General features: G+C 38.7%; 1 protein-coding gene across 4 annotated transcripts in view; it reads right to left on the reverse strand.

The window, feature by feature from the left end:
- Window positions 1–9,363: 9,363 nt before the first annotated feature.
- Window positions 9,364–26,047, reverse strand: part of ACSL4 (acyl-CoA synthetase long chain family member 4) — a 77,588-nt gene continuing 60,904 nt past the window's right edge. For all 4 annotated transcript variants that reach the window (XM_070783526.1, XM_070783525.1, XM_070783524.1 and 1 more), the window contains exons 12-16: window positions 25,742–25,816; window positions 23,105–23,296; window positions 21,402–21,516; window positions 18,935–19,092; window positions 9,364–12,369 (exon numbers count right to left, since the gene is read on the reverse strand). In XM_070783526.1, coding sequence (XP_070639627.1) covers window positions 12,212–12,369; window positions 18,935–19,092; window positions 21,402–21,516; window positions 23,105–23,296; window positions 25,742–25,816 — 698 coding nt within the window. In that variant the 3' untranslated portion in view covers window positions 9,364–12,211. The remainder of the gene's footprint in view (window positions 12,370–18,934; window positions 19,093–21,401; window positions 21,517–23,104; window positions 23,297–25,741; window positions 25,817–26,047) is intronic.

The following is a 26,047-nucleotide window of genomic DNA, read 5'->3' on the forward strand; positions in this document are numbered from 1 at the left end:
TTGAACCCGAGTCTGTAACGCACTGCATGCATGCCATGTCACTTCAGTTGTGTCCAACTCTTTTCCACATCATGGACTATAGCCCGTCAGACTCCTCTGCCCATAGGATTCTCCAGGCAAGAATACTGGAGTGGGTTGCAATTTCCTCCTCCAGGGGATCTTCCCAACCCAGGGATTGAAACTACATCTCCGGAGGCTCCTGTATTGCAGGCGAACTCTTTACCACTGAGCCACAGGGGAAGGCACCCGTTAATGTACTACCACTGTGCTACAATGCTGCTGTCTGATGTCCTTTGTCCAGAGGCTAAAAGAAAAAAAAAAGAACTTCACTGTTCACTCCTAACCCCTTTATTTTTCAGCTGAGCATATGGAAGTCCAGAGAGGAGAAAGACTTGACTGAAGTCCCCAGGTGCCTCAGTGGTTAAGAATCCACCTGCTAGTGCAGGAGACACAAGAGACCAGGGTTGGATCCCTGGGTTGGGAAGATCCTCTGGAGAAGGAAATGGCAACCTGCTCCAGTATTCTTAGAGCCTGGAGAATTCCATGGACAGAGGAGCCTAGTGGGCTACAGTCTGTGGGGTCACAAAGAATCAGACATGATGGAGCACACACACACACACACACACACACAGCCATCAGAATCCTACCTTCTAGTCAGGAAACCTTTCCACTCCAGTACACAGTCTCCTTCAATGTTTTGGGTAATTTGGATTTTATTTCTGCCTTTTTAATGATGACAAGAGTCTGAAAACCATTTTGAGATCTCTGAAAGAAGTGTGTGAATCTAAGAGAATGGAGTAGGGTCAACCTTCCCTTTAAGGCCAAAACATAAGGTCACAAAATAAATTGTCAAATTTGTGTCAATTCATGCCTAAATATTATCTTGAAAAATGTTTCTCCCGCCCACTCAGTCTTCTCTGGAAAAGGAAAGAAAACAAATGTGAAGACTTGAGGTATTCTGTGGGAAAGGAGTTGGAAAGGAAGAAGCCGGGGGCACTTTTCTCTTGGACTGCCACAGCGCCATCTGGTGGAAGGCTTGCGTTTTTGTTTTTCTTCGTTTTTCTGTTCACAGGTTTATTGCCGGTTCCTGTGTCAGGCCCTGGGTTAGGACAGGAGAATTCAGATGAGACTCGCTGCCTCCCGTAATGAAGCTAACATTCTAGGGTGTGGGGGTTACCCAAATCCTTACAACACTGTGTGGTAAAAGTCCTATTAGAGACAAATAAGGCAAACTTGCATTTTCGTTCTGGGTTGGCAACTTACCAGCTCTGTTACCTTGAGCAAAGTCACTTAACTTCTCTGTGTCCCAGTTTCGTCTTTTGTAAAATGGAGATAATAATAAAAGTGCTCACTGTAGGGTTTTGTGGCAGGATTGAATAAGATAATGCTGAGAAAGCACTGAGAATAGTGCTTTGAGCATATTAAATGTTTAAAAATGTCAGCCGTGTTTAGAGGTGTGCTCAGTTGTGTCTGACTCTTTGCAACCCCATGGACTGTAGACCGCCAGGCTCCTTTGTCCATGGGATTCTCCAGCAAGAATACTGGAGTGGGTTGCCATGTCCTCCAGGGGGGATCTTCCAGGATCAGGGATCAAACCCATGTCTCCTGCACTGGCAGTCAGATTCTTTACCACTGATCCACCTGGGAAGCCCTCAGACATGGTTACTTCATCATTAATGATAAGCATATGGTGCTGTGGGGCCCAGAAGAGGGGCATTTAGCTCATCCTCAGAGAGCTCATAGCAGCCATCCCTGAGGATGTGACATTTGGGATGTCTTGAATAGGAAGTAGTCAGTCGGACCCTTCCTCCACGTAGAAAGCAATGTCCGCAACATGTGGGTAAGGAAAACAACAGTGTTCACCTCCCCTTACCCCTGCATCATGAAGGGCTGGCACACTGGCACAGCATTCTTGCTTCAGGAGTGCCAGGGGCTTCGGTGAGGGCCTCTGAGCTGGAAGATGGTGTGAGAACATTTAAGAATTATTGGGTTTGGGACCCAGACCAAGTAAGAAATCAGTTCCCACAATGGATAAGCAAAGCTTGACTTGAAATTAGATGCTAAAAGAAAAATCAAGACCAGTTGTGTCAACTACCACGTGTTTGTTTTAGTTCTGACTTTGGGGGAAATAGTGCTTCATTGGTTCTTTATTCACCCAACATAGGCATGCTGGAGCCTGGTAATTTCCCACTGCCTCAAAACATGAACATTTCTGGGTCCCTCTGTTGCTCTCCAAATTGTGCCTGGCCCACATCATGACCACATCTGATTCTATTCATATTGTTTTTCCCTGCAAACTCTTAAGCCTTCTATGTTGTCCCAATTTTACTCATCCTTCATGGTCTAGACTTTCTCATTTGTTCATGAAATATTTTCTTTTTTATATTGAGGTATAATTGACATATAACATTAATTAGTTATAAGTGTACAACATAATGTTTTGGTATTTGAATATACTGTGACATGATCACCACAATAAGGTGAGTGACCATCCGTCACCACACACAGTTACAAAATTTTTTCTTGTGATGAGAACTTTTAATATCTACTTCCTTAGCAACTTATGAATATGCAGTACAGTATTATTAGCTATAGTCACCAGGCTGTACATTACATCCCCAGGACATATTTATTTTATACCTGGAAATTTGTAACTTTGACCCTCTTCACCCCTTTCTCCCACATACCTCCCAACAACCACCAATGTTTTTTGTGTCTATGAGCTTGTTTTTCTTTTTTTTAGATTCCACACATAAATGAGATCATGCAGTATTTTTTTTTTCTCTGACTTATTTCATTTATTCCATTGTACATATACACCACATTTTCTTTTTTCATTCATCCATCAATGGACACTTAGGTTGTTTCCATATCTTGGTTATAAATAATAAATATTACATTGAACATGGGGATGCATATATCTTTTCAAGTTAGTATTTTCATTTTCTCCAGATAAACACCCAGGAGTGGAATTGCTCAATCATATGACAGGAACCTCGATACCACTTTTAATTGTTTGAGGAACCTCCATACTATTTTCCATAGAGGCTGCACCAATTTACATTCCTACCAACAGGGCACGAGGGTTCCCTTTTCTCCACATCCTCACCAACACTTGTTATTTCTTGTCTTCCTGGTAATAGCCATCCTAACAGGTGTGAGGTTGTAGCTCACTGCGATTTTGACTTGCCTGAAATATTTTCTGAGAATGTACTATGTGCCAGGCACAGTGGCAGACACTAGAGATATAGCAGTGAACAAGACAGACACAGTCTGTCTACCTTCCCAGAGCCGACAGTCTGCCTGGAACTATGACATGAAAACAAAGCGTTGTGACCGTGAGTCACCAGAGTTTTCTCAGAGGAGGGATCTATCTAAAATAGTGCTTTCCAATTGTTTTCTTCACATAGCACACATAGATAACATATATGACCCCTAGGATAAACGGGTAAGAAAGTAGCCTGCCAGGGAGCTCTGGCCACTCCAAGGGCAGAGGGCATCAATATCTCGGGCATACCTAGCATCTCTGGTTGAGAATCTCAAGTTATAACCCATGGCATTGTTGTTGCTCTCATCTCACTTCGTCCTTGTAGGCTGATGGGCACAGAAAGGATGCTGCTGCAGATGAATAAGCAGTCTTTGTTGTTAACTAGAAGTTGGTAAGAGTCACTTTTGCCTCTTCAGCATTAGGCTTAGACTGGAGGCTCCAAGGAAGGCTTCCTGGACAACTGAAGCCTAAAAGGATCTCTTGTCTCTTCCAAATTCCTACATACAGTCTTCAGTTCACAGTTCAACTTCTAATTCACCCCCATAGTCTGATATTGCATGCTGACAGCACAAGAACATCGTCTCCCCTATAGCATCAAGCAGTACTATACAAGAGAGGGCTCCGAAGTACTTCTTCAGTGTCATGTTTCAAGACCAAAGAAATCTTATTGGAACTTAAGAGGGTCTTAAAATAGAAATAGCTTTGTTATCTAAGAAACATTCAGTGCTGAAGCCATCTTTTAACACTTCAGAGAGAAAGTCCCAAAGCTGTAAGAGAATGAAGTAATTGGCCTTCTTCCTGGAAACAGGATGCTGAAGCCCCACAGCTCCAGGCCAGTTTGGAGTTTTTCTTCTCAGAACACAACCAAAGGTCAACCAAGATATCCCACAACCCCAGGAGATAGGGTCGAGGGAGCTATTGTTTATAACATAAGCAAAAGGGAAGAATTCACAAGCAAAGAGAGCCCAAGGGGTGTCTTGCAGAGAAAACAAAGACTCCTGCTGAAATGAAACAGAAGAGTCCACATCCTTTCCTTCCCTTGGACTCCCTGAGAAAAGTTAATTCTCTCACCATCATGAATCCTAATGGCCAATGAAATGAAGATTTGGGTGAGAAATGATGTGATCTTGAGGAAGGCTGGGGTTCAAATGTGACAAATTTTAACTCCTCTCTTTGCATTGCCTGCTCAAATAGTTCATGATTCAGTCACTAGACAAGGAGGCTTCCTGATTTCCCTTTCTGGCCCCGTCTCTCCCCCATTCTTTTAAACAAATTTTTTAGAATATTTAATTTGTTTATTTGACTGTGCCAGGTCTTAGTTGCCACACACGGGATCTTTAGTTGCAGCACAGGAACTGTTAGTTGTGGTATGTGGGGTCTAGTTCTCTGACCAGGGATCAAACCTGGGCCCCCTACACTGGGAGCACAGAGACTTAGCCACTAGAGCACTAGGGAAGTTCCTCCCCCCATTCTTGGGGAGCTACATTGCTACTTTCCTATGTTGATGAGTACAATTCACCATCCCAAATTGAAATTGGGCATTGGAGTGCCCCATCCTAAGGAATGTCAAAGATACAGCTAAGGTAGAGCGGCTGGCCATAAAGAAAATATGTGCGGACATGTCTGTAATACATATGTATGTATACATATACATATATCTGACTCTAAGCTTCTTATAATTCCATGAGCTAGCAAAAAGCTGGCCACAAGAAGAAATACCTGACTTCAAAAGAATCATTTTCATAATTCTGCTTCAAAAAGTCTCTCTGGAGAGACACATGGATAGGTCAACATATTCTCTCTTCTTTTCTCTTTTTCCCTGTCCCTAGGAGTCTCTTGGCTCTTATTATTGTTGTTGTTGTTGTTGATTTCTCACAGCCCCAAGGCAAAAATATGAATTAGATAAAGTTGATGGTTAGCACTTCCAAGTGGTCCCACCAGTAAAGCCCTTTTCTGATTCTTGTTACCCTTAGAGTGTCTTCCAAGAAACTGATTCAAGATTTCATTCTCTCAGAATCTCTCACGTTTTCAGGTGTCAAAGGAAATAGATAATCTGTCCTACAAAAGAAAAATCAATCCCATATCAACAGTAGAGGGTTAGGGGAGCCAACAGTTAACTGGGAGCCTCCTATCTTGGTAAGCTGTGAAGACTGCCCTCTCTTCTGTGAATTATTTTGTATAATAGTTTAATCTAAGGACAGGTGTTAAAGGAACTTACAGATCTAGGGAAAAGGTCACTGTTGACCAATGAGAAAGGATGAGGCATGGATACTGTTTTTTGTTTGTTTGGGTTTTGGTTGTTGTTATTGCTGTTAAACTTCCCATGTGATTCCTAAGTGAAGGCAGGATGAAGAACAACTTGGAGGGATGAGCTTGGCAGATTGGAAAACACAGACATGAAAGAGAATGGAAGGTTTCTGTTGTGGAGATATGGTAAGACAAGTAAAGAGAGAGCTTCTGATCCAGGGACTTGAATACCAAGACATTGTGATTTGAATAAAAACAGCATCAACAAGGTGGTATTTTAAGAAGGTTAGTCTGGCAGAGCTCTGTACAAGATGGAGTATACTGAGTATACTGGCTGTGATGGAAAGAAAAGACTTGCCAAGAAACTAGTTGGGAGGTTAGTATAGCTGTTTTGGTGACTCAGACGGTATAGAATCTGCCTGCAATGTAGGATACTCAGGCTCAATCCCTGGGTTGGGAAGATCCCCTAGAGAAGGGAATGGCTACCCACTCTGGTATTCTTGCTCGGAGAATCCCATGGACAGAGGAGCCTGGCAGGCTACAGTCCATAGGGTAGCAAACAGTCAGAGAAGACTGAGTGACTAAGCACTCAGGCATGCATAGCTGATTTAGGTGAAAAGTAGTGAAGGTCTGATCTACGGTAGTAATTGCGGGAAGAGAGTAGGAAATGAACTTCAGGTACATGAGGTCAAGTCTCCCCAAACTAAGCCCAACTGAGACCGAAAGCAGATGCAAACAGTGAAATATACTGACATACTCCAGGTATTTTAAGTTCACCCAAGTTGTCTGTGCCCCTTATTTCACAGCTGCCTAGGTCTGCTTCCTCCTATTCAAGCTCACAAAGATGTTACTCATCAGATGAGCCTTTCAGGTTCTCCCACACCCTTAATTAAACACATTTGTTCCCAAAATTGATCAGTTTGAGATCAATCTGATATTCTGTCCAGTATATGCTGGACAGAATATGAGCCTAATTGGTTCATCCTCTTCTTCAACACACCCAAATACACCCAACCTTCAACTTCTCCTATCAATCTTGCCTCCTCAGGCCAGACATGTCTGATCCTACTTAGGATGCTTGTGTAAACAAGATATAGGGCATTTTCAAGATGCCAGAAGATTCCCTCATGCCCCTTTCTAGGCAACACCACCACTTTCTTCAGGGAAAACCATTATTCTGGGTTCTATCACTGTTGTGGCCATTCTTCATATAAACTTCATATAAATAGAATCATAATGTACTGTGAATAGCTTCTTTCGTACAGCATAACTATCTGTGAATATAATTTATCCATATCTTTGCATGTAGCAGTTTATTCTTTTTACTTGCTATGTAGCATTTCCTTGTATGAACATACCACAATTTGTCTGTTCTCCTGTTGATGGCCATTATAGTTGTTTCCGATTTGTGGGTCACTATGAATAGCGCTGACATGGGGTTTCCCAAATGGTCCAGCCAAACCACCTTACAGCAAAGCTTTTTAAACAACCTCCACCCCCGTTGTTCTGGGTAATTTTCTTGAATACTTGAAATCCCCCCCACTTTTTTTGGTTCTCTCTCTCGCGAAGTTCTGTTGTTCAAATGATGAATCACCTGGACTGACTCTTTAACACCCTTACCTTTTTGTCCCCATTTTTCACCTTTAAAAAATACTTTGTTTGGAATTAGGTAGTAGTGATAGCGGCACAACACTGTTGTGAATGTACCACCACCTAACTGCACGCTCAAAAATGCTGAAAGCAACATTTCGTTATATGTATTTTACCACAATATTTTGGCCCCTCCAAAAATTCTACTTTCTGAGAAATTGCCTCTACCAGTTCTTTCAATTTTTCATTTTAGCCATCATATTTATAATAAGAGCTGGGCTTTGTTTTCTATACATTAGTTTTGCTGCAGCTCTCTGCTCTTATTTAATGGGAGTTTTCAAGTGTTTTGTGAACATTTTTTTATCTTACAGAACCAATTTACTCCAATTTGCTCTTTTCTCTAGTCTTCAAAGGTAATCCTTGCTTTCTCATCTAAGAAGAAAATACTAGCACTGACTGGGAGGTCTAACAGTGTGGTTGTCTCTGAGGTAGAGGAGGTGGGAGGATGAGGGCAAGGGATAGCTTTCTTTCATGGACTTCATATGATAGCTGACTTTCAACCTGTGCTTTCCAAAGAGTGGCTTGCAGACTCTCTAGAGCTGTGCTATCCAACATGGAAATGAAAAACTCAGTTCCTCAGTCACACTAACCACATCTCCAATGCTTGATGGCCACACGTGACTAGTGGTACTATAATGGATAGGACAGATACAAAACATTTCCAAACTCACAGAGTCCCATCGGACAGCACTATCTTGTGGGGTCATGAAATCAGTATAGAGGGTGACAACCAGCATTTAAATAAACGAAATAGAGTCACGGGTCATCTCATTATTATTGTTTTTTCCACATAAACATTGTCATAAAATATTGTTTCATATACACAGAAGCAGGGGCTTCCCAGGTGGCTCAGTATAAAGAAACGGTCTGCCAAGGCAGGAGATGCAAGTTTGATCGCTGGGTCGGGAAGATCCCCTGGAGAAGGAAATGGTGACCCACTCCAGTATTCTTGCCTGAAAAGTCCTATGGATAGAGAAGCCTGGTGGGCTACAGTCCGTGGGATCACAGAGCCAGACACAACCGAGGGACTGAGCACGAGCAGGATACACAGAAGTGTATGGTCACAGCATCGTGGATCATGTTTAAAAAAAATTGAAAGCACTGTTGAATTGTGTGTGCACAGCCCTGCTTTTTAAAGAGAGAACATGGGAGTGACAGAAACTCTTGGTACCTAGTAGCATGGCATCATCTACAGCCTCATATCCCTATAGGAAACTTGGGACCGAGGGCATCTTAAAAAAAAAAATAAAAAATCACCTTGGGATAGCAAAATCACAATAAGAAAGCTAGATGTGATGGGACTTAGGGTCAATTACACTCCTTATTTCTTCTGTCATTCATCTTTCTCTATTTACAAAGGGCTTTTTTTTTTTTAAGTCCAGTCTTCCCCCTTTCTTTCTTTGATATAGGAAAAAGAAACTAAAGCTAAGGGGAGTGTTATGAGATTTGTCCATGGCTACAAAACTAGCGACAGAGTGAGCCCAGGTCTCCTCACCTCTAAATCCAGAACTCTTTCTACCAAGCCTTCAAGGACTAGCAGTCCTTTGAGTCCCTGAGTGTGCCAGCCAATATGTTAAATAACTTGACTGATGAATGTTGCCTGGATACAACAATGATGATGATAACAGCTAACATATGTTTTTGTTGGTGCTGGTAACATATGCTTACTATGTTTTAAACAGTTTAACTCATTTTACCCTCACAACCATCCTATTATCAAACAACCTCATTTCTCAGGAAGGAGAAATGCAGTGGAGAGATGTTAACGAACTTGCCCAGTCACACACCTAGTGAGTGGCAAAGCCAGGAAACAGACTCAGGCAATGGTTCCCAGTCTCTAATACCATTTTATATACACCCTTGTATAACTCAGGTAAATTAATTTCTCCCTAAATTTTAATTAGCCTGAAGGTAACAATTATTTATTAGCACATGCTAACAATCCACACAACATGAATATGTTTTGTCCCACAGTATCCAGTGCTACAAAGGAATTTTACTCTATTAACCGTACGAAAGTAACAGCTTTGGGTTCAATCCTCCAAACTAATGGATGTGATTTCTACAAACCAGGTTATCTGCTAATGCAATTCTATAAACCTAGAGATGAGTACTTTTGAAATATGTATTTAAAGGTTTGGTTAATATTCCTCAAATTTGTAGATTTTATCCTGGCACATAATTAAGCACGAATTGGCTTGATAACATGGGTGGATTTATTTCTTAAGATTCGAGTGCAAACTTAAAAACCAGAACAAAGCTTTTCATCAAGGAAAACACAAAAATCTAAGTAACAATCCTGCAATCGTGCAATTTAACAGAAAATACAAATATGAATACATTCTAATTTGTAACTACATTTGAAAATTAAAATATTTCTCTCCAAATCCCAAATACCCCACAATCTTTAATCTGTTTTCATCTTGCTATTCCAGAAACATCTGTAACGTGCCATCAGGAAAATATAGGCAAAGATTATTAATCAATCTTTATGACCACAGAAACATCATTCTTAACTTCTGACTTTTTTAATCATCCATCTGTATCTCAGTTCCAAAAAGTGATACAATTATACCTCCACTCCAGAAAAAAAAAAAAAGAATCAATACAAATATCAAGGAGGCAAGATACTTTCACATAATTAAAGCAAAAGTCACAGGTGTTTGACTTAGAAATGTACATACTTGTAAGAAATTTTGGAAGCAAGATACTTTCATGTAATTAAAGCAAAAGTCACAGGTGTTCGTCTTAGAAATGTACATACTTGTAGGAAATTTTTTAAGTACAATTTTATTTGATGGCTGACATGTAATAATAACAGTGAACGATTTAAACCGGTATAAAAATGTAGGATCAAAATCTTTAGGCTCAAATACTTGAAAAGTCACTATGAATATGGAAAGATCTGTTTACATAAACAAGTGTATTTTTTGATGAAAAATCGGGGGGGTAGTGGCATCTCCCTGGTCCCTTAACAATATTTGGATTTTCACAAAGAATTAGCAGCACCCATCCTTAAGTGTTAATTACGTGTTTCTAAAGGACCCATACAACAGATTAGTTGGCAGTGTTCTAGCTTTTGGGAGATGGGAGTGGGTGGGGGTGCAAATATCTGAGTATGTATGCATGCACTCACACATTTAAAATCACCATTCCAAAAGGGGGGGTCACATACTGAAAAAGTCTAAGTACATCATCCTTAGAGGGTCAACAGTGGGCCAGGAACAGCAGAAGCTGAATAGTAGTCTACTTGGTAAGAATGGTTTTTCACACTTCAAAGGCAATTTGGGAAGAATGAGAATACTCACATACACGTAACTTCAGGGGGCCTTGCTTCAAATTTTACATTGCAGACACTGAACATTCTTTACAAAAACCTTCATTCTTGCTTATAATAACACCAGATGATTTTTCCTTTTTACCACCATATACATAACATTTAAATATTTTCTTTATAAATATTCTAGAGCAAAAAGAATGTGTTTTGTTGCAGTGGTGGCCCACAACTGTACAAAGCAATATAAGCAACATATATATATATAGGTATATATATATATGTATATATATAAAATGATTAAGAAAAAAGTGCAAAGAATAACAGTATTAAGAAGTTTTGTGGTTTTGTTTTTTTTAACAATAACTATGTTCAAGTGTGACTATATTTCAGGGATATATAATCCCAGATTTCAATTAAAGATTCAAAAAGAAGCCCACACACAAAGTCACTGCACAAATATCAGTCCCTTATTGAGTAACTTCCCTTCTCCCAAATCCAGCATTTCCAGTTTCTAAACTCTTCTTACAAACAGGAAAAAAAGTGGTAACAGTGTGTTCTTCCCTTTAACTTCCCCAAATTCATCCAAGTTAATTAATCATTCATAGATTCAAACAAGATAGCAGGGAATTCATTTATCATAATTCGCTTTGCTAAAATTAAAGCAAAATGAAATACTTTTAGAAATACCAATTGATCAAGAATCAAATCAGCAACAGCAAACAGACCTTAAATTATGAGTGTGATTTAATACACTTTAAAATCAATCCCTGTTATTAAAGATAAATTCAGAGTCTAAATCCTTCCCCAGGTTCAAAGCTATGCAAGGGTCAGGATTCGAAATACTCAGGATTTCATCACCTTTTCTAACAGAGAAAATGCTCCCACTAAAATTTGATTAAATTTCTATCATTTTAACTCTTGGTTTCAGTCTTATTTTGAACAAACAGAGAAAGGAAATTTTCAGCATTTTGAAGATGTACTTTTATACTTAAGCCATTCAAATAATTACAGCTACTGATTTTCCATCTCCAAGTTTCAAATAACAGTTCAATTTCCCTTTAAATGTATTACTAGATATTTTTGGTGCATTTATATGTTTTTTATTCTAACTTCAGGCACTGTAATTATTCACAATATTATAATGATTCTACATCTAACCTACACAACAATTGTGAATCCTAAAATGGTTTCCGATGTTTTTATTTGATTCTGTATATTACATTACAAATCAAGACAAATGGTTGGAAGAGAATTTTAAAGCCCTGGAGCACTTCTGCTTTGAGTAGTGTTAATACATTTTTTTGGTCATGCTTAATATTTAAGCATCTTTTGAACTAGGAAGACAGTAGATGTTGGAAGTTGCAAATTTCCTCAAACTACATTCTACTCCAGCTCTAATTTATTTTGTTCAACATTAATTTTTTTTCTTTAATGAAACATGTATCAGTTCAGTTCAGTCGCTCAGTCGTGTCCGACTCTTTGCGACCCCATGAAGTATAATCTTAGGCTAATTTTTAAAAACAGAAGTTTTGTTCTAAAATTAATAACACAATTACAGGGAAATAACTTTTCAATTTCAGCTTCACTAGAACATGGAAACTAGTTAAAGTGGACTTAATCACTTTTGGTTTTGATTTTTTGTTACTATGTCTTTAAAACGATACACTTTACATTCTAACAGACAGTTCAACAATGCGAGGCTTAAAACTCTAGAACCAAAAAAAACACCAAGCCACCTTCTGCACAACTGTAAATACAAGATCAGCATTTTATTTGCCCCCATACATTCGCTCAATGTCTTTGAGGTAATGGTTCTTCAGTTCCTTCCTTTTCAGTTTGAAAGCATCAGTGACCAAACCAGTTTCAGGGGTCCAGGGCTCTGGGCTTAATCGAACCTTGATTGGGATTTCAAATCGCTCCAGTTTCACTGAAATGAGAAGTGTGGGGGCAGGGAGAGGAACAGGGGAGAGAGGGAAGAAAGGAGGGGGAAGAGCAAGAGAGAGAAACAATTAATAAAACATGAGTTTTGCAGGATTTAGATGATGCAGGTGATGAGATAAACTTACTTAGTGGTATGTTATAGTTAATTAATAATACCACCACCTTATAATTTCATTTTATACTTCTCAAAGTACACATCAATTGTTTCAGTTGGATGGTTTTGGTCTATGCAGTTTTTTTTCCCTAATATATATGTCCCCAGGTGGTGCAGTGGTAAAGAATCTGTCTGCCAATGCAGGAGATGCAGGTTCTATCCCTGGCTCAGGAAGATTCCCCAGAGAAGGGCATGGCGACCCATTCCAGTATTCTTTCTTGGAGAATCCCATGGACAGAGGAGCCTGGCGGCTATAGTCGACGGGGTTGCAGAGTCGGACATGACTGAGTACACACACACACACACACACATATATATATGTGTAGACACCCTCCTATATAGAGTCTATCTGCTGCCCCCTCTGCCTGGAATGGCATTCCCTATTGTAGCTGCACAGCTCACTTCCTTACTTTATCCAAGTGTCTGTTCAAATGCCACCTCCTCAGAGAGGACTTCCCTGACCACTCCTAACAAAACAGAAGTCCCTTTGTCTCTCTGTATCCCCTTATGCTATCTTTTCTTCAAAATACTTATCACCACCCCATACATTGTATATGTGTCTCACTTATTAAAATGTAAGCTTCATGAAAGCAGGGGCTTTGTTCTATTCGCTGCCATTCACAGGCTACATTGAGCCCTCAAGAAGCACATACATATTTATTCACTCATTCCACAGAAAATTAGCCTCTAGATAACTGTTTTTCAGAAACTTTATTATAATTCAAATAATCAAAAGGGGGTTGTGAATTTCATACTTTTAAATGATACAAGAACTGATGTAGCACATAATGGGTTTGAGTTAGACAACACTTATTGAAAGAAATATAAGAAAACGGTGAAAATAAAGAGAAGCGATCAATATAGTACTCAGTGATTTTAAATCTCAATAAGTTATAGTCAGTGAAGTTACTTATTATTAATACAACATCTTCTTTAAGATTCTGAAGGCCCACTACTAACAATAATGTTAATGTACAGATGAGCTTTATTTTATACACTATTATTTAAAACAGCAGTTTTGAAGACACAAACATCCGCATGCTTTAAAACTACTACTAAACAGCCTTAGGTAACTTTAGGGATAACTTGGTTTTAGTGATAGGCACAAAGAACTCAAATTCAATGAAGCTTTTGTTCTAAGGCTAGTCTAAGTTTTATGAAAACTTGGTTGAATTAGTGAGTTTCTCGTTAAAATAAGAGAAAAATATAAAGCTGAGTATGAAAAGTAATCTTTTGACCTACTTAAAACCAACTTCCTAAAAGTGATGCCTAAAAAGGTAAATAAAAGGATATGAAACTTGTTTCCCTGGTTGCTAAGATGGTAAAGAATCCACCTGCAATGCAGGAGATCCAGGTTTGATCCCTGGGTCAGGAAGATCCCCTGGAGGAGGGCATGGCAACACTCTCCAGTATTCTTGCCTTGAGAATTCCATGGACAGAGGAGCCTGGCAGGCTACAGTCTATGGGGTTGCAAAGAGTAGGACATGGCTGAGCGACTAACACTGTCAAAACTTGTTCAAATTAACCGTATTTACTCCGATGATACATTACAGCTCAGTTACACAGAGGTCCCTGAAATAAAGCCAAAGTTGAAGGGAATAACTCAAGTATTGATCAGGCTCCAAAACCTTTTATTTTGTATTACTTTCCCTACTTACCTAGGTCCTATTCCAGAAACACTGACAACAATGAGACAAAACAGGCATATTATTTCAATTGCACACAAGCAAATAAAGCATATATATTTTTAAAATGCTGCATCAGAGGTTTCCCAGTTTTGGAAATGCCTAAACATTATCTAGTACCACAAGTTATAGAGAACAATAGGCAATCACACAGTTTCCTATAAAAAGGAAAAATTGCCAACAAGTGAAAAAGATTAGGGGGAAGAAAAAAAGACAATTGTAATCATGGCATTTTATCAGAATCACCTCGGACATTATGAAATGTGACCTGCAGGTGGCAGCAAATGTCAGGGTTTTTAGCCAGTGATAATTGTCAAATCACCCCAAAACAATTATTTTGTATTCTTATCAATACCTTGCACTTTTATTTAAAACATGAAAAGGCCTGCTGTGAACAATGCATGATTTCAGGCAGATTTAGCTGAGATCAGTCATAACTATTTTATACTTTTTTGCCTTAGTCTCTGAAATTAGGGCTTCTTTGGTGGCTCAAAAGTTAAAGAATGGGAGACCCAGGTTCTATCCCTGGGTTGGGAAGATCCCCTGGAGAAGGGAATGGTTACCCACTCCAGTATTCTTGCCTGGAGAATCCCATGGACAGAGGAGCCTGGTGGGCTACAGTCCATGGGGCCACAAAGAATCAGACACAACTGAGTGACTAACACTTTCACTTTCTGAAATTATAATCTGAAGCAAAAGATTAGTAAAATAAATCTTTTGCAGCACAGACAAGCTCATGAATTATACAGACTTAACTCATGATTACTGTTCATTAACCAAATCATGAACTGTTCAGTTTCATGCCCATTCCAAACACAGGAAAGTTATGTAGATGTATTAAGTCCTAGAATTTTATTCCATTTTCCAGCCTGAAAAACTTCCGCCATTATTGCTTTCACACAGTTAAATATTCAATGATGAATTATTCAAATCACATTCCAGTCCATTAGTACTTTGAGAGTGACTAACAGCCTATTGACTGAAATTGTTTTTAAAATACTATATTTAAAGAAAAAAATGAGGATTTGTGTCAAAGAAAATTCTGGAAGCCTGGTGATATTAACATAAAAAGTGTGATATGTCAATAATACTATAACAAAACCAACTTTAAGAAAAAATTAAGCCACTGTCTTTATGATTATAAAGTAACATACTTTTTAGATTATGTTAATAACTGTTATCCAAAACTTACAGTGACCAGGGTTAACTAGAAGAATGTTCTTCTTGGGGGAAATAGTTTTTTAACTTCAATTTGCTAACAAATGTTGCAAACTATTTAAACCAAAGTGGAACTCAAGTAGGTAATCTATAAAAATAATAGTACCCTAGTTAGGGAAATAGGTGTGCTCATGTATCTCTAACAGGAGTATAAACTAGTCCAATTTTTCTAGGGGAAGAGGGAGTTATTTGGCAATATAAGGCATGCGTGCTAAGTTGCTTCTGACTCTGTGCGATCCTATGGAGTACAGCCTGCCAGGCTCCTCTGTCCATGGGGTTCTCCAGGCAAGAATACTGGAGTGGATTGTCATGCCCTGCTCCAGGGAATCTTCCCGACCAAGGGACAGAACCTTCGTCTCATGTCTCCTGCACTGACAGGCAGACTCTTTACCACTAGCGCCACCTGGGAAGTCTAAGGTAAACCATAAGCCTTTAAAATATACATTTTCCCTAACTCAGAAATTTCATTTCTGGGGCTTCCCTGGTAGCTCAGTGGTAAAGAATCCACCTGGCAATGCAGGAGACACAAGCTCACTCCCTGGTCTGGGAAGATCCCACATGCCTCAGAGCAACTAAGCAGTGTGTCACAACTATTGAGCCTGTGCTCTAGAGACCAGGGACTGCAACTACTGAAGCCCATGTGCCGAGAGCCTGTGCACTGCAACAAGAGAAGACACTGCAATGAGAAGACCCCACTCGCTGTAACCAGAAAAAGCCCATACACAGAAATAAAGACCCAGCACAGCCAAAACTAAATAAATAAAATTATTTTTAAAAAAGAAATTCAATGGCTAACGATTCACACTAATAAAATAATTACATAAGGAAAATTGACTGGAGGCAACAACAGGTGTGGGTCTATTTGTTTAACAGTAGAGGGAAAAAGTCTAACAAGTAGACACTCCTATCAGTTCAGTTCAGTTCAGTCGCTCAGTCGTGTCCGACTCTTTGTGACCCCATGAATCGCAGCACGCCAGGCCTCCCTGTACTGGAATACTATTTAGCTAAAAAAAAAGGTAGTGCAATTCTATATCTACTGACTTAGAAGAAAGTAGATGACATTGATACGTTGAGTATATATACCAGAAAGTAATGTCACCACCCAAAGGTAACTAATATCAAGTGATTTTTGCTTCCTCCTTTAAATTTTCTGTATTGTCCAGTAGTTTAGAATGAATATAGGTAACCTATCCTCAGAAAAATGATATTTTCATTTTTTGGAGGGAAGCCAACAGGTTAAACTAGGTTAACAGCTTCCAATTAAGCATACAGAGTACACAGTTTATACAGGTCCCCCTGGAAAATAAGCAGTTTGAAAATAATTTTTTATATTAAAAAGGTATTAACCTCACAGACAAAAAACAGGAACATGAGAAAGAGAACAGTGGGTGAGAGGACTCAATAAAATCTTAGAAGACCAAAAGCAAACGGGCTAAAAAGCTGCTGCTGCTGCTGTTGCTGCGTCGCTTCAGTCGTGTCCGACTCTGTGCGACCCCAGAGACGGTGGCCCACCAGGCTTCCCCGTCCCTGGGATTCTCCAGGCAAGAACACTGGAGTGGGTTGCCATTTCCTTCTCCAATGCATGAAAGTGAAAAGTGAAAGTGAAGTCATTCCGTCGTGTCTGACTCTTAGCGACCCCATAGTCTGCAGCCTACCAGGCTCCTCCGTCCATGGGATTTTCCAGGCAAGAGTACTGGAGTGGGGTGCCATTGCCTTCTCTGGCTAAAAAGCTAACTGCTGACACTGAAGGACACTGACAGAGGCAAACCAACTTCCCGAGCCCATAGACAGAAGCTACAGGGGCCAAAGAAAGGGATGAGAGGCACACTGCAAACAGGAGGGCTGACCCCCGCCTCTTCAGAGGACAGTTCTCTCTTACTCTGCTCGTCCCCAACCAGGCTGGAGATAGGTGTGCATGTGTGCTAAGTTGCTTCAGTCATGTCCAATTCTTTGTGACCCTATGGATTGTAGCCCGCCAGGCTCCTCTGTCCATGGGATTCTCCAGGCAAGAATATAGGAGGGGGTTGCCATGCCTTCCTCCATGGGATCTTCCCAACCCATGGATCAAACCTGCATTTCTTAAGTCTCCTGCATTGGCAAATGGGTTATTTATCACTAATGCCACCTGGGAAGCCCCAACTGAACTAGAGACTCTGGACTCAAGGACACCAGGTACAAGAGAGTGAGGGAATAAAGCTGAAAACCTAAGAATTCAGTGAGGAGAAGATCTACATACCCCAACCCCAGCCCCGAGTCCCTTTTGTGGCTGCCAGAATACTGACACTCAGGTTAATATCACTCCAGGGAAGAGAGTGGAGAAGTCTTCTTTGCAGCAACAGTATTACCCAAGATATTAACATTTGAGTAACTTTTCAGTGAAGCCCAGTAAGTTTTCCAAATAGCTTTTTAGTACCTTGTTCTCAAATATGAATGGACAAAGGTCAGCAGATGTATGTGAGGCTAACCAAAGCAAGCAGAAAGTGGAACTTGGAGGAAATAGAAACACTAACAGAAGAAGAAAACTTCATAGAAGTTATCCTCAGAGGATGACTGCATCCCTGAAAGAGCAACTGGATGCTACTAAAAGGACACTGAGAAAGCAGGAAAGAGCTCTTGAAAATCTAAATTCTGATATTAGAAGCTGGAAATTCAATAGACTGAAGCAATGATAAGGTTGAGGGATCTGCCAGCATATAAAACAAAATGGACAAGACACAATACGAAAGAAAAAATAGATAAGAAAATAAGAGGATGAATGTAGAAGGTCAACAGTCATATAAAAGTAGTCCCAGATAAAAACATGAACCCAAAACTTAAAGGGGGGAAAGACTATGAAAGAAAAGCAAACACACAACAAAAGGTCAATGGATATTTCCCAGAAACAAAGAGCAGAGATCTCTAGATTAAAAGGGCCCACACCAAGTAAGTACACATAATAGTAAATGATAAAAGATTCACACCAGGGCACATGTGAAAGTCGCTCAGTCGTGTCCGACTCTTTGCGACCCCACGGACTATATAGTCCATGGAATTCTCCAGGCCAGAATACTGGAGTGGGTAGCCTTTCTCTTCTTCAAGGGATCTTCCTGACCCAGGAATTGAACTGGGGTCTCCTGCATTGCAGGCAGATTCTTTACCAACCAAGCTATCAGGGAAGCCCAGTGAGAACAAAGACAGACCATTCCAAACACAGGCCAGATGACCACTTAGCAGGGATGCTGTGACATGCAATAAAGAACTAGATAGGTTACTTCACCATATAACATTTAAAGATCCTTTCAACAAGAAAATTCATTATATATAATTTAAGAGTTTTTTTTTTAAAAAACTTGTATTTTATTGTCAAAACAAATAAACATCTTGAAAAGCCTAATGCATAGGACCTCATTAAATATTTTATTGTCAAAACAAATAAACATCTTGAAAAGCCTAATGCATAGGACCTCATTAAATAACTTTTGAGGACTTCAGCAGACAAACAATTTCTTACTTACTGGTATTTGCAGCTTCTCTAATCTCTTTCAGTATTTCAGCTTCCATGGCAGGGTTATTGCAGATATCAACCCAAGTTCCTTCTACCCCTTTCTGTTGTGCCAAAAGTGTCAACTTTTGCTGATTAGGAACCACAAAACTTATCACATAGGACTGGTCACTAAAAATTTAGATAATAAAGCAGAACAGAAATTTTAAAACATAAATTCAACGAAAATAGTACATATAAGTCCAAGTATATATTTCTCTTTTTACAAGTTCATTAAGAAGTAATAAAGCCCATAGTATTGCCAAAAACACAGACATATAGATAGACCAATGGAATAGAATACAGTCCAGAATAAATCCTTGCATATATGGTTAAATGATCTTCAACAAGAGCACCATGACCACTCAATGGGGAAAGGACAGTCTCTAAAACAAATGGTGTTGAAAGAATTGGATAGTCACATATAAAGGAACGAAGCTGGATCTGTATCTTATAGCACATAGGACAATTAAACTCAAAATAGATCAAAGACCCAAACATGTAGGATCTAAAATAATAAAACACCTAGAAGAAAACAAGGGGAAGGATTTATGACATTGGATTTGGCAATGCTTTCTTAGATATGATACCAAAAGCACAGGCAACAAAAGAAAAAATAGATGAAGAGTACAAGAAAAAGAAAAAATTTTTTGTGTATCAAAGGTTACAACAGAGTATAAAAAGGCAATCTATGGAACTGGACAAACTATTTGCAAATGATATGTCTGATAAGGGGTTAATATCTAGCATGTATAAAGAATTCATACAGCTCAATAATAAAAAAAAATAATTCTATTAAAAAATGGGCAAAGACCTGAAACCATAAAACTCCTAGAGGAAAACAAAGGTGGAAGCTCTCTGACATAGGTGTGGTAATGACTTTTTAAATTAGACACCAAAAGCAAAGGCAACAAAATAAAAACAAACAGGTAGGAGCATATAAAATTAAAAAGCTTCTGCACAGCAAAGGAAGCCATCAACGAGATGAAAAGGCCACCGACAAGATGGGAGAAAAGTATCTGAAAATCATATCTGATACAGGGCTAATATCCAAAATATATAAAGAACTCATATAACTCAACAGCAAAAAATATTCAGTTAAAATAGGTATGGGGATCTGAATAGACATTTCTCCAAAGAAGACATACAGATGGCCAACAGGTACATGAAAAGGTGCTCAATACCAGGGAAATGCAAATCAAAACCATAATAAGATATCACTTCATACCTGTTAAAATGGCTATTATCAAAAAGTCAAGAAATAACAAGTTTGGGGGAGGATGTGAAGAAAAAGGAACACTTGTGCACTGTTGATGGGAATGCAAATTGGTGCAGGCACTATAGAAAACAGTATGGAGGCTCCTCAAAAAATTAAAAATGGAACTGTCATATGATCCAGTAATCTAACTCCTTGGTATAAATCCAAAGGAAATGAAAACAGGATATCAAAGAGACAGCTGGTCCATGTTCACAGCTGCATAGTCCATGTAATGGACTGCGTGCATTAGTCTATAATAGTCAAGATACAGAAACAAGTGTCTATCAGTGGATGAACGGATAAAGATGTGGTCTATATGTACAATGGAATATTACTGAGCCATGAGAAAGAAAGAGATTCTGCCATTTGACTGCTCTAGATACCTTGAATAAACAGAATCATATGGTGCTTATCTTTTTGTAACTGGATTATTTCACTTAGAATTTCCCTCAGGGTTCATCTATACGGTAGTATGTATCAGAATTTCCTTCCTTATTAAGGCTGAATAATATTCTAGCCAGTCACAAAAAGACAAGCATTGTATGATTCTATTTATTTAAGGTATCTAGAGTAGTCAAATTCACAGAAACAGAAAGGAGAATGTTGGTGGACAGGGGGTGGGGAGGATGGTGGGAAGGAGGAAATGTGGAGTTGTTTAATGGATATTGAGTTTCATTTTTGCACGATGAGAAGTTCTGGAGATTGGTTGTACAACAATGTAAGTATACTTAACCCTAGTGAACTGTCTTAAGAATGGTTAAGATGGTAAATTTAGGTTTTGTGATTTTTACAATTAAATTTTTTAAAGGGGGTAATAAAGTCCAGAAAAATAAATCATATTAACAAAGAAAGAAAATGGTTCAGTCTCTCAGGCTTTTTATTTAGAAAACTTACACTAGTTGTGTTACCTTCCTAGGAAAATTACTTATGCTAAGTTTCAGTTGTTATGGATGTTAAACCAAGTAACTGTTGTGGCATAGCAAGACGTTGTAGGTGGTCCATAAATGGTTAAAATGTCTGGGTTATCTCAAATGACCTTTAAGCTGTTGAATTCAAGAACTTTCATAAAATGTATAACATTCCCCAACTCTGAAAGTTTAATGTTTCCCTTATGATTGTATCAATATTTCCCCAATTATCCTGTTACTGTAAGTATATGAAACAAATGCGACTTTAAAATTACCTTTTGGCAAAAGCACAGATGTTATCAATAAGTGGACAGTTCTTCAGTGCAGCTTCTACTTTCCCGAGAGACACATATTCTCCTGCTTGTAACTTCACCAGATCTTTCTTACGGTCTGTAAGTCATGAAGCATGTTAGCTTACCCACAGTACAGGTATGTACAATTTTGATTTCCTTTCCATCCCACTGCCTTAACCTTTAGTTATAAAGATACTTCTAAAAAGCTTGTTATATAGAATGCCTGCTCACACACATCAGTTAAAAAGAAAATGCCTACTTAAAGAAGTACTGGCTAAAATGTTATATCCCACACCAAAAGTTTTTCAATTTTTTATTGTTAAAATGACTGTGCTCTAATAACATGCTGGCACAGGATGGCACAGCGTGGCTAATCATCAGGTTGTCTTATATCCCTACCCATGGGCTGGGAACCCACTCTACATGCCAACAGAGACAACCTTTGATTCTAGCACAATTAAGGATCAAGGGGAAAAAGGCAATGAGGTTGTTACTGGTTCTAAATCAAGCCATGCTTCCAGGAAATTTCCCTGGCAGATCAAACTTCTAGGCGAAGAACCAGCTTTTCTCAGGAAATCTCTAATTCTATTCAGGTCACATACGGGTCCAGAGACAGATTTAAATGGACCACTGGCGATACGACTGAGGAAATTTTATGGCTTTAAAAGGGCCTGAATGAGACCCAACGCTGTGATCGGTATTAGCTAGTCAAATTTTTCACTTTTGCCTGATTAAAGTGAGTAGTGTAAGGGCTATTTTGGAGTAGTTTTGAACTTCAAAGTCTATTCTAGTAGGCTCAATAAAGGCAGTGCCAAGCCAACTGACATTCTCAGAATAGATTAACGTTAAGAACTGAGATGTGTTGGCCAAAAAGTTCGTTCTAAGAGTCTAGGCTAGTTAGAGTCATAATAGTACTGAGCGACTTTCACTTTTCACTTTCATGCATTGGAGAAGGAAATGGCAACCCACTCCAGTGTTCTTGCCTGGAGAGTCCCAGGGACGGGGTAGCCTGGTGGGCTGCCGTCTATGGGGTCGCACAGAGTCGGACACGACTGAAGCGACTTAGCAGCAGCAGCAGCAGCAGCAGGGAAAATAATGTGTCCACAATGCCTCTTGGGTGGGGAGGTAAATGGTGAGGAAGCCCTAGAATAGGGTATGTTGCAGTACATGGTTATATGTAACCAAATGTAGTTGATGAAAAAAGGAAAAAAACCCACAACCAACCAACCAAAAATCCCTCTTCTGAGCAATTCTTGTTTTCTCATCACCAACTGCTATTTTCCTGCTTTTCAACATGGTATTTAAAAAGAAATGGTTGTTTGCTCATAGAGCACCAACAATAATGCACATAATTAAAAAGTCACAAAGAAGGCACACTTTTAGAAACTTCAAATTTATGTCTGCTCACTCTAATGTTGCTTCTACTACCACTTACTAAGGTGAAAGCACTGCCCTGCTCTAAGCATTTTATACAAACTCATTTCATCCTAACAAAACCCCTGCCAGGTCAGTGTTGCTGTCCCTATTTCACAGATGGGGAAGCACAGACATTAATTAAATAACGTGTCTGAAGTTTAAACCAATGGAACCATCATCAAAGTTATTAATGACTTGATCAATATTACCTTTCATAGTTGTTGAAGCTGCAAAAACTACAGAAAAGCACAAAAAGAGAACACACTGACCGATAATCTGTAAACACCCATCGGGATGGAATTCTCCAATATCACCAGTGCAAAACCACCTTTGGCCATTTTCATCCACAGAATAATCCTCAGCCGTTTTCTCCTCATTTTTAAAATATCCCATGGAGATATTCTTTCCACCAATTACGATTTCACCTCTGGGGTTTGGCTTGTCATGAATTGTATAGCCGCCTGGAGGTCATAAAAACTATTTAGTTACTGTTCCAAAGCAAAATTTACTTGCATTAATTCTTAAAGATCCTTTGCTAATATTTTTTGCTGGTCAAATTTTACTTCACTCTACAGGAGCATACTAGTTAATATTTACTGAGATTTGTGTAAGGACAGAGGGTGACTGTGACTGCAGAAGTACCAACCCATCTGAAACCTTTCAAGGACCATAAAATTTCACACTCAGAACATCATTAAAGCTTCACAGACATCATTAGGGTTCACAGACATCTACTAAAATAAAATCACCCCAAGTAGGATAATATTTGAGGCTGTTATAAATAAATTATTAATATTTTGATATCAAATGTGTTTCAAATATATTGTTTTAATCAGAGAGAGCAGTTTGAGAGTAAGTGCTCTCAAAGGCAACACCATGAAGTAAGAAAGTGTTAGTCGCTCAGTCATGCCCAACTCTTTGCAACCCCAGGGACTGTAGCCTGCCAGACTCCTCTGTCCATGGAGTTCTCCAGGCAAGAATACTAGAGTGGGTAGCCATTCCCTTCTCCAGGGGATCTTCCTGACCCAGGGATCGAACCTGGGTCTCCTGCAGTGCAGGCAGCCTCTTTATCACCTGAGCCACCAGAGAAGCTATGAAGTGAGAGGGAAACATTATTTTCTTCACTTTGCCTCTGGTCAGTCATGGCTTTAAAAGTGAAAACACCGAAATCATTGACAATGAGTAATGAAACATTTTATTACACTCATTACTTGTTTATTACTGAACAAACCTTACTCTAAGGAAAATACACAAAAATTCAAATTGATAAACTGAGATGCTGGTTAGATTTTAAGTCATAAAAGAATTAAAAGCAGAGTTCTTTCCAGCTGTTAGCTACTCTTATAAATTTAAAACAATTCAATATTTTAATATGACAAAACTCACTGTATGTAAAGCATGAACATCATTTGTATTATATAAAGCAAAGATTCTTTCATAGCAAGGAAAACTCCAAACATGGACCCACTCCCCACAAAACTGACATTAAAGCCCAGTACCAGAAAAATCAGAAAATAAAAATTAAAGGCAAAATTATTCTTACCAAGTTTTATAATATACCTTGTTTCTCTGATTCCACTGCTTAATAAATAACCCACTGACTACAGCAATTTTGATGCTGATGCCCAGTATACATAGACACACAGCCCCTATATTTTTTCAAATTTTCATTCTAAAGCTGCAAAGGCACTACCATGGGAGAATGAAGTCTTATTTCCAAGATGTAAAACACCTGGGGATGAAACTGGCTTTTCAACATGGTATTTAAAAAGAAATGGTTGTTTGCTCATAGAGCACCAAAAATAATGCACATAATTAAAAAGTCACATAGGAAGAACACTTTTAGAAACTTCAAATTTATGTCAGACAAAGCACATTCATTTTCTTGGGTTTGAACAACCTAAGGGATATGTACAACAAGATAACTGGTCCTTTAAAATTTCAGTCTATGACTCCATCCTAAGGTGAATACTCCCTTTTTAAATGTTAAGCTTTGATTTTTTCTTAACAGACAATAATATTGTACTATATCCATCAAACTTGCTTAGAGACTAAAACTTAACTATCCCATCCACTATAAAGAAAAGGCAATTATGTAATGTAATAGAGATGCTGAATGTTGCTACAGCAACAATCATATTACAATATATAAAGGTACCAAAATAACATGTTGTATGTCTTCAATTTACATATTATATACCAAATACAGTAAATTAAAAATAGAAGGAAATCTTAAACTTTTTAATTACTCTTCATTTAGCATGGCTAGGTTGTTAATTATTTTGCAGTTAATGAATATGCTTAATGTTTTTTCACAATTTCATCACAGGAAGATTGCCTTACTTTTGCCTTCAGCTGATTTATAGAAAAGGATTATCACTAATGTCTGTAAAGCACAGGTCTCTAAGTGTTTCACCTTCTACAGTTACTTATAAAAATTAAACTATACAAAGATAGACAGTGGATTCTCAACTATAAAAATGTTTGCTGGGGTCAAGAGCTAAGAAGTTGGGGGAGTGTGTGTGTGATTAGTCACTGTATCCCCTGAAAACCTGGGGTTTCATTTCTCAGCCCAAATCTACTCACTAGCAATCTCGAGATTCAAAGGATAGGATAATATATCCTTCTCTGAACCCAGGGAATGCCCCATTAAGAACGTTTTCCTTTTTACCATCCATTAAGTACTCCCAAGTTCAGAATCTTCATGCCTAGATTCTAGAGATTTTCTTTTTCTATTGGGAACCTAATGATGTTACTGAAGAAAAAGAAAGCACAAAAAACAAGCAACAGCAAAGGCTCACTTGCTACCATTGACAACCTAACACTTTTAAAAAAATGGAAGTCTAGAGGCTCGTGGTGATTTTCAGCATATCTAGAAACACTAGAGTTTGTCATAAAATGCTTACCTTCCTGCCAGTCTTTTAGCTTAATTTCACAGCAAATAAGAGGGGCCCCAACTCTGCCAGTGGTATAGTCAGTAACTATAAGGGAAAGAGTAACAAGGATATTAATTAGTGCATGACATTTCCCTGATGATATTGTCCTTTTGTAGTATGTGATTATTGTGTGCATTAATCAAGTATTTATGGACAACTTATTATGTACCATAGCTTTACATTAAACATTGTGAGAAAAACACATTAAAGGTAAGGAGACCCTGCCCTCACCAAGCTTACAAACAAACTACCTGGAGAGAAAAGCACATTAAATAA

The sequence above is a fragment of the Bos indicus genome, chromosome X, assembly GCF_029378745.1.
Source record: "Bos indicus isolate NIAB-ARS_2022 breed Sahiwal x Tharparkar chromosome X, NIAB-ARS_B.indTharparkar_mat_pri_1.0, whole genome shotgun sequence".
NCBI lineage: Eukaryota > Metazoa > Chordata > Mammalia > Artiodactyla > Bovidae > Bos > Bos indicus.